General features: G+C 45.5%; 1 protein-coding gene across 1 annotated transcript in view; it reads right to left on the bottom strand.

The window, feature by feature from the left end:
- Nucleotides 1-6,081: 6,081 nt before the first annotated feature.
- Nucleotides 6,082-9,423, bottom strand: part of wdr11 (WD repeat domain 11) — a 62,477-nt gene continuing 59,135 nt past the window's right edge. Inside the window, exons 27-29 of the mRNA XM_080508003.1 lie at nucleotides 9,113-9,258; nucleotides 8,542-8,621; nucleotides 6,082-7,988 (exon numbers count right to left, since the gene is read on the bottom strand). Of these exons, the coding sequence (XP_080364129.1) occupies nucleotides 7,786-7,988; nucleotides 8,542-8,621; nucleotides 9,113-9,258 (429 nt within the window). The 3' untranslated portion in view covers nucleotides 6,082-7,785. The remainder of the gene's footprint in view (nucleotides 7,989-8,541; nucleotides 8,622-9,112; nucleotides 9,259-9,423) is intronic.

Below are 9,423 nucleotides of genomic sequence, written 5' to 3'. Positions count from 1 at the left end.
CCATTGATAACACATAGGATGGGAACTCATAGTGCTGTCATGATGAACTGAAACTGATCAATATCAGCCACACAGGGGAAAAATGGGGTACAGTATATCACTTCTCTGTGTATCTAGGACCTGGAAACTAATCTCTTTGGGGACTCTTGAAGCCATTTAACTCTTGTTTTCCTTGTGCCGGAAACTGTGTGGTGGGGGTGTAGGGGCAGGCGACTTGGAACTGGGATGGTGCAAGGAGGGGAAGAAAGCTGGGATTCATCCTACATTACCATAATAGAATTACCGTGGCGAACAAAGCAGGCATTAGTGCACCCACGGTGGCATTTGGAGGAGATCCATCTCTCTTTCCTCTACAGGCCGGCCTTCGCCGCTTAAAGAAGAAGAAAAAAAGATTTGGCCTTTGTTCCCCCTTCATGAGCGCTGCACCAAGAGGCTTAATGGACACACATGCACATGGACCTGGCACAGGCATGCACAATATGCAAGTTTGCACATGCTTGTGTGAGTAACACATGCACTCACGGCTGGCCGGAGCCGTGGCGTTAAGCAGGCGGCTTGACCTGCCCATCAGAAGGGATTACATCTACATAGCTCGTACAAAACACTGTCAGCACCTGACCCCTCCCTCATCCCGCCTGCATGCCACTTCTTCTGTCATCCTGACTTTCTCCCCAGTCTGTCTCCTCATAAATTTAAACCTTTCAGTCTCTCCCTCGTGGCTCTCGTTCTTCTCCCTGTCTAAAAGGCGTTTGTCCAGTCTGATGTAAGACATGTCCAGGTTGCCAGTGTCTCTTCCAGCTGTGTTGCTTCTAATGTTCTTCAAAGTTCCCTCAGTAAGATCGAGCCGGCGCGTGAGCAGCCTCACAATATTCCTCACAGGAATCAGCTCGCTGTACCTGGGAGGAGATTTCCATGCACAGAAGATGTCGTGCACAGCAGCTACACGCCGATTTTCTCAGATTAGGCAACACGCAGTAGTGCTGGTGTCAGATTGTTTCAGTGATATAGAGGGGAACATGGCGCCGTCCTGCACAAACACAGTGAGCTGTTATGAAATGGACCTGCAACTTCTGTTTGGCTCTCCCACCCCTGCTGTGGCCCACTAACACACACAGGGACATGCACACACACACACATGCAGACTTCAGCCAGCACCAGTCACACACGAGCAGACAAAGTGATTCAATATCAAAGATTCTGCAGCCTATTTAGTGTCCTGGGTAAATAATACCACATGTTGAAGGAACTTGACTGGCTCAATGAAATAAAGCTGATAAATAGAACAATATTCGACTGCAAGTCATTATTCTTGCGTCCCAAGGAACAATGGTTGCTGATAAAATACTCCGCTTTTCGAGTAGCTGTGATTTTTTTTTACCCCGCTTAATTACTTGCATTCACATTATAATTCTTCTTGCTTCTAAACCATAAAGAGCACTTGTGGAAACTGCAGAACTGCAAAACTCATCTTCATAGCAGGACCACCAGAGCTGTTAGTCAGGCCTCTGCTGCCCCCGAGTGGAAGCACAGCACACATATCTATTGTGCTAATGAGAAAGAAAGTGTAATTTGGGCCCAAGAAAATAACACGTGTACAGAAATGGTGATATACATTTGTCGTTTCAAATCTTTTAAGCCTGATTAGGTTTTCCTTTCACATGATCAATAACATTTTTTTTTGCAACTTCTGAGCAGCAAAAGCGTTGGCCCACTCTCATCTCTGTTGCTCTCCCAAGAGTCTGGACACAAGGTTGTGAACCACCAGCACAACATTTTAATGTGGGACTGAAAGACTCTGAGTATCACTTATTTAGAATTCCAACTGTGTCTCCAGCACAAACCCAAAGAACGGGTGTTGAATTTGTAGACTTACCACTGGCTCAAGTAACCTTTCATAGATACAATTGTCATGCGCACACAGTGTGTGATTGAAATCTTTAGGGTTGTGCAATCATTATTCTGATATGAAGGCTTTAGACATGTTTAAATTTCAATAAAAAATTATTTAACCAGCTGTGCTGTTGGTCATTGAGAAGTCACAAACCTCCAAACTATAATTATGTCAAAATGTTTAAAAATGTCAAATGTTTAAGAAGTTTAAAGGTATCTAATAAAATAAGGCCTGGAAAAGTTGCCAGTGCAACAAGGTGCAAACACAGAGATAAACAGTGGTACACACTCACATGCACTTGTTCACACTGGATGGGAGGAAAGTAAAGCCCAGACAAGCACAGAGAAACTATACAAACAACATAGGAGGGAGGTTCCCAAGCCAAACCTGGATTTGAACCAGGGATCCTCCTGCTTGAGGCCAAAATGCTGACTCCTACACTCCTGTGGATCGAGAACAGTTTCTTTAAAATGTAACCGTTCAAGATAATAGCTGAATGTAAACATGCACGAGACAACTCAATTCGTTACAAACTGAAGGAGATACCAGCTTCAATTGTTGCACACGATTTGCTGAGAGAAGCTTTGTACAGAGAAGACTGTTATTGATTATGGACTTAGTGTAACCACACAGCGGATGTTTACCTTTAAAGTCACGGGAGGGGGGGCTGCAGCGCAACCTGGTTCTCCTTCGGCAGCACGCACGTGCTTATCCCCAGGAGTGAAGGCCTGCACGGGCCGCAGCAAAACAGTCCCCTCTCCAGGGGCCCCCCACCGCCCCGCTCCCTCGCATTCACACAGGCCACAGTGTGTCTGGTCACAACTACACCGGGAGGAAAGGCACATACTCCGGTTCACTAGAAACAAAAACATGCAGCCCAGCGAGGGACCCAAACACAGCAGCGGAGTCCCCTTGCTCTCACAGGAAGGAGGCCGGGGTAGTTAAACTGGGATCGCTCTGTACATTCATGCTCTGAGCTTTCTCACACACGCGCACACACACACACGCACACAGGCAAATACAGTACATACCGGACAAACACACATATGCACACACATGCATGACCAGCCAGGCAGGAAATGGGTCAGCTGAAGTACAGGTATCCTTTACATCCTCTCCTGGCTCCCACTGTCCACCGACGAAAGGGAATACCCCCGTCCCTGCAGCCGTGGGCCCGGCTGGCGTAGTGTACAGCAGCTTAAAAGAGGCCATTTCCTTAATAATCATCCCTACCTTCCCCTGTGCTAATCTCTCAAAGGATAGTGGCAATTAGCCCAGGGGGAGGAGGGCCTCACTGTTGCAGGGGCATCTGTGGCATCTCTATTACCTCATGACCACCCGTTTAAACACATAAAAATAAAAAGAAGCCCACGTACACACATTTGGAGGTCGGGTCAGAAGCATGGCTTGGATTATGGGTCCCCTCGAGAGCAGTGTGACTACACGTAAAAGGCTTGGCTGAACTTTTTCTCCTCCATAAAATATGGGTAATGTTTAGTTCATCGTCTTCTCTCTTCATCTCTTGCCTAGCTTATTGTGTCGTTGCTGGTAATTCACTTTGCAGGCTTTAAAAGGGTCTCCCTGCCGTGCCGGTTAGCTATTTACACACTCATGCAGTCCCAGAGAGGTCTGGATGTGCTTTAAGCTTTGTCAACAAGAGCAGAGAGCGTCTTTTGAGGCCGTTTGGCTTGTTAAAACAGCAGCGTGGATTTCTTATTATATGAGGCATTAATATCATCAGATCAACTGCCGATTCCCACTTTGGAATTTTCCCTGAGTACAAAAGGTGTGTCAGTTTGATGACGTTTGCATAACCACACCGTCTGTGGATGTCAAAACTCTTTGTTTCTGTGTCAAACACATAATCCTGATCATTCCCTGAGGATTAGCTGTCTCGGATCATAAGTGTGAGCTGGAGCTGCCGGCCATGCTGCGGTGATTGGCAGAGTTGGCTCCACGTTCCTGAAACAATACTTTCATTGATTCGTCTTTTACTCCAAGTAACAGTCTCAACCACAACATGCACACATGGAAGCCACAATAGAGCTGTTTAAAAGATAGAAGGAGCTTTTTAAAAGATTATCCTGTCCGCAAGTCATTACCGGCACTCGATAAGAGTTTGTCATCGGGTGGTAATGTTCCAAAGATCCTGTTGTTCCCCTATCCCCACCTTCCTCCGTCACTCATGCCTTTCTTAAATGGCAGCAGTGTGGCGTTGAGGAGAGGTGAGGCCACGGTCTGCTGAGCACTGCCAAATTCATCTAAATGGAATCAGATAAAGCTGCGGGCCAGTATGCTTTTAACATAAACATCACCTGGTGCCTCAAGCACAGGGGCCCCTGTCAGTATGGCGATGCAACCAACCAGAGCCTGCAAACATCAGGGTTGCTGGAGGGATTGACCAGTAACGGAGGCAGAAGAGTCACATTTGACCAATCTGAGGTGCAGTCTGCTGCAGATATCACACGGGATCCGGCCTTGTGGTTCTCTCCACAGGGCAATACCCCAAGATGTGGGCGCAAAGAGAGGATGCGGGTAAGATCGTGTGATTGTATGAGAGACGGATATGACCTTTACATGTGGAGCTCAGGTGTCACAAAAAGCATGCTAAGATTAACTATTTGTCCAAGAAAAGAAAGGCAAGAAAAGAAAAGTGAGGAACAATTACATTGTGAAAGTATCTTTGGAATTCAACCCAACACAAAGGAGCACTGTCAAACCATTAACTGTCTCAAAGAAGTGTGAAGTAGAAATCAACTCTGCAATAAATAATTATCATAAATGCAGCAAGCTCAACGCTGAATGATTCTGCTGGATGGGGAACGAGGTGCCTAAAGAAAGCCAACAAAATGTCAAGGGAAGGTGGCGGGAACACAATGGAAGGTGGGATAATTACAGAGAAAGGGAGAGATGAACTCAATGGTGACTCTCAGCGAGGAGGGGGAACAACAAAAACTCACACATTAAAAGGAGGAGACAGAGGGGTTTTCAGTAAGTTGTGCGAGCAGGCTTGAACCTGCCCTTCCTAGATAGAGCTATCTGTCAGCAGCGGAGGAGAACGCTCTCATGGGAACTGGATGACCTGCTGTACTTCACCATCTATACCAGACAAACGGGTGCTGGTCCTGCCTTCGTTCAGTGCACACAGAGCGGCCGCTTCAGTGGCCACTTACACACGATTGAGAACAAGGATCAGCGAGACCACCGTATATGATTGATTTGGAATCGGGTGTTGATTCCCGCCATATGTGCGGGAAACAGTGAAGGCTGGTGATTTCCATCTGTTAAATGAACATGAGTGCTACTCACAGCTTTGGATCCAAGCACACTTAATCTTGTGCTTCTGACACTGCTTTGAATCTTGTTTCAGGAGGAGTGTGGTGGGGGGGGGGTGGGGGGGTGTGAAGCCAAGTGGCAGATGGAAACAAGTCTTCCAGGAAATTAGAAGTAGAGGGGTGTAGCATGGACATGAGTTGGCATGGTGTCGGTCAGCTTTCTTTAGGTACAAGAAAAGCAGGGGAGACTTTAAAAAAAGGAGGGTAGAAGCAGATGTAAGGCAGAAAAGGGAAGTACCAAGTGAGGCTGGCTGGAAGGGAGTTGTTATCAGAGCCATGTTGGCTAGCTGGGTGGTAGGCTATGTATAGGGAGTGGGAGAGAATAGAAAACGTGTAGTGAGCCCTGCATACTGATGACCTGGCTGTAACGGCTGGATCGGCTCTCCGGCAGTTATTCATTAAGCCATTAAAGGAGCACAATCAAGTCATTTGTGAGGCTTTTCTGTTTCAGACTGTTTTTCTCCTTTTTGTGCTGCAGAGAGAGGGACGAAACAGAATACATGTCAATGAATAAATCTGAGGAGAAGAAAAGAGTTGAAAACAGTCGGACCTGGGCAGCGAACTGAGGCCAGCTGTTGGCCCTCCACCCGAGCTGAAAAGAGGTAATTAATTGCGGAAGTTCCTCACGCAGAAACTAATTCACCTTGAAGACAGTTTGATAAATGTACAAACAGTCAAATTCAATCTACCTGGCTTGGGAATTAAACAGGGTCATTGAAATGAGCACTGGGGGCAACAGGTTTTGCACAAAGAGCTTCCCACTGCACCTCACCTCCGACTGGGTCAAGAGCGCCCTCTTGTGTGCAAGCAAAACACTGAAACATCCAAGTTAATAATATTGAGTTTATTGCCATCCATATATACATATATCTTCCTTCTCTTGATTTTTTTTCATATATCTTTAAAGCATGAGCATCACTGTGTAAACAATGAACAAGGAAACACTGGAAAAAGATAAAGTTTTAAAGACATTACAATGACTTATCCTCATTGGAAATAGTGCTAAAGACTTGACTCTATTGAGAGAGACACAGCCTTCAATTTTTTTTATAGTCCATGTAAATATAAAGGAAAGCAGCAAAGTTTTACTCAAATTTGAGCCATAAAGAGGGCCGTTCTGCACGCTGTGGCTCACAACACTGACGTGATTGGCAGAGCACACATGTGATCTGGGTTGTGCGCGGCTCGTGTAACCATACATGTCAGTGGACTCTGTGAAATGCATACACAGAATCGACATGTAGTCACCATAAAATAAGCCCCGGTTGCCATAGTGACAATGCCTGGAGTTAATAGACACATGGAAAGAAAAACAGCACTGATTTGTTTATGAAATACAATAACCGTATCTTTAAAAAAAAAAAAAAAAAGTCTTGTTTCAGGAATACTGAACACATCACAAGGAGAAAAATCACGATCACTACACATTTGCTTGTTGTGGGATAGGTGATTTTGATTATCAGGATATGTTTAGCATGTACAGCTAAGGCGAAAGCAAAACGACAGAGGGGAGGTGGGCAGTTATTCTTCGGCTTGTAATGAACCACAGTGGGAGCAGCACAGATTACTGTTTCTGGGAGAAAATTATGCTTCGAAGGAGCTACTGCACATTTTGACAGCTCAACTTGTTACACGCACCAAGGAACAACTTTATTATACAAACGTCAAAGTGTACACCCAAGTATCCTCTCAGGTCTTAAAAGTCATTAAAAAAAAAAAAATCAATTTGGATTAACAGAGTAGAATAATGAGCAACAAATATCTACTTAACTGAAGGTAAACTCTGTATGTGGTAATTCAATTGCATCCTGGTCAGCTTCCTGTGCCCCGTGCACAGGGAGATAATGTGCTAATAAGTGCAGGCTGGTCTGGCTATTTTACTGCTATCCGACGGTTACAGCTACAGTGGCTGCTGTGGATAAAGGGTTTATCTTCTGTGAATATATGTCACAGCTGGACAGACGGGGATGTGAGTTCTCACTTTAACTATGCAGACATTGGCTAAATCAAGTGCAATGGTTGTGCATTTTCTAAACGAAGCAAGGAATCTTTTATTTGGGGATGAATTCAATTTGCTACATCTTATCTCAGCAAGCGGGAGCCTGCAGAGCTACAACACATCTTTGAAATAATTCACACTGGCACACAAAATCAGGCTCAACAGGCATCCGTCAAAATCCAATCAACTGGTTTGAATTAATTAACCACAACATGAACCGATACCGAGGCGACGGTGACGCGCATGTTGAAGGAACGAGGGGGAAAAAGTGCGCTTATTCTGGGGCTGTTGCATGCCGACACACATGAGCACAAACACTGGTCATACCGAGAATTGTCAACCTCATTAGAAACACAATCCAGTGATAAACAAATAACTTCACACGGACTAAAGTCCAAACTGCAGTTCCCGCTTGATGTGGAGTTCATGACCAAAACTCTCCAGGAAACAGATTTCTCCCGCAATGTTTAGTGAGTCTGAATGGCCGACTTTTGACCTACACCTAAAAAAACAAAAAAAACAAGGTCATCCATTCTCTACCAAACCTCCCATCACTGAGGTCACTCGGTGCTCTCCTGGCCCAGCTCCACCTCCTCCTCGCCAAGAATCACTTCTGGCGCGCCTCCTTCTCCTTGGAACAGCTCCTCCATCAGCAGCTCGCCGGCGCTGCCGGCCCGTGACGCCCACAGAGCGGCGCCCTCCCGCAAGCCAAGGGAGCGCAGCAGGCGTGCGTAGTCCAGAAATGCAGCTTCAATCAGTTTATGTGCAGACGTGGGTCAGGGAGAAACACGTGAATACAGAACTTCTCAAGCAGTGCAATTGAGCCTAGAGTGAAGCTTTCATGACGTTCCAATGAAATGAGAAGCGGATTAACTGCAAATGAGCGCAATGGGACAACTTGTCAACCTTAATGTACTTTTGTTTGCACATACATCATTAACTTTTTCTTTTGTGGCTGCGCCATTTCAAAAATACTATGTCTGATGTCATTACTATATTCTTTGCTGCAGCAGTATTTATTCTGTGCACCAAAGATACCATAAAAGGAACTATTACCTTCTACATGCTGTCAGCAGAAACAGTTATAACCAAAGCCGAGAGCTGTTCCACTGACCCTCTGATTTATATCGAAGTCCCAAGTATAGACAAATCACATAATGCTTAACTTGATACCTCAAAACTATTTAATGAGAACTATCCATTTAATATTTTTGTACTTTTTCTCACCAATATAAATATACCCAGGATGCACTGAGGTTAGATTTGCAGCTGTAAATGGTCTTTGGGGTGCAGTAATGGCTTTTCAAAAAGGATATTAGAGGAGTCGTTGGCCTCCATCACCCCGGACTTCAGACAAGCTTCGATGAAGAGGGCGGCGCGATCAAAGTGCCTCATGCTAAACGGGAGGGAAGGAGTGAAAGACAGAAGGTGAGAACTATCGTCAGAAAGCACCATCATCCCCGCCTTGATGTCAGCGATCTCAAAGCATACATCAGGCCTATCGTCCGGATGCATCTCTTATTCCCTGCGAGAGCGGTTCACTGCCAGAGGCCGTTCAGAAAACGAGCTGTCAAGGAGGCGGATCCAGAAACCAAGAGCAGATCGATACCGAGGTAAAAGACACAGGGTCAGCCCATAATACACACTGTGATCTGTCCTTCAAGGTACTCAGGAAATAAAGGACCGCAGGAAACTAAGGCAGCCTGGCGTGTTTAAGTCATTGGGTGAAACCAGCTCGTGAAAAGAAACGTACTCTAGATTTTTAGATAGGTTAGTTTTGTGTATACATTTGTGTGGATGTCAACGTACAGAGATTGTGTATTAAATTCCCCCAAATTGCATTTTCTGTTAGTGAACACAAAGAATTTGCCGGGGTTTTCTCCTTACCTGTGGAGCATCTCTCCCACTTTGTAAAAGCAGCCCAGCGACAGCAGCACCAGAATGGCTTTGGATTTATGGTTGACCTGTGAAGAGCAGAGGTGTTCTGCCCAGCGCTTCAGCACGTCTGAGCTTTCTGCTGGGCTCAAACGCACCTGCAAGCAAAAAAGCAAACACTGAAACCACTTTCCTGCTGGGAAATCCACACAAACAGTGCAGAAACATGCTAGAGTGCTAGAAGAGAGGCTGTGGGTAGCCTACATCTTGAATTCACATACCTTATAAAAAAAAAATGAAGAAGAAAAAGGCTCGTCTGAGAA

This window comes from Blennius ocellaris (assembly GCF_963422515.1).
Source record: "Blennius ocellaris genome assembly, chromosome: 13".
In the NCBI taxonomy this organism is placed as follows: domain Eukaryota; kingdom Metazoa; phylum Chordata; class Actinopteri; order Blenniiformes; family Blenniidae; genus Blennius; species Blennius ocellaris.
This window is presented reverse-complemented; position numbering and strand designations above follow the sequence as displayed.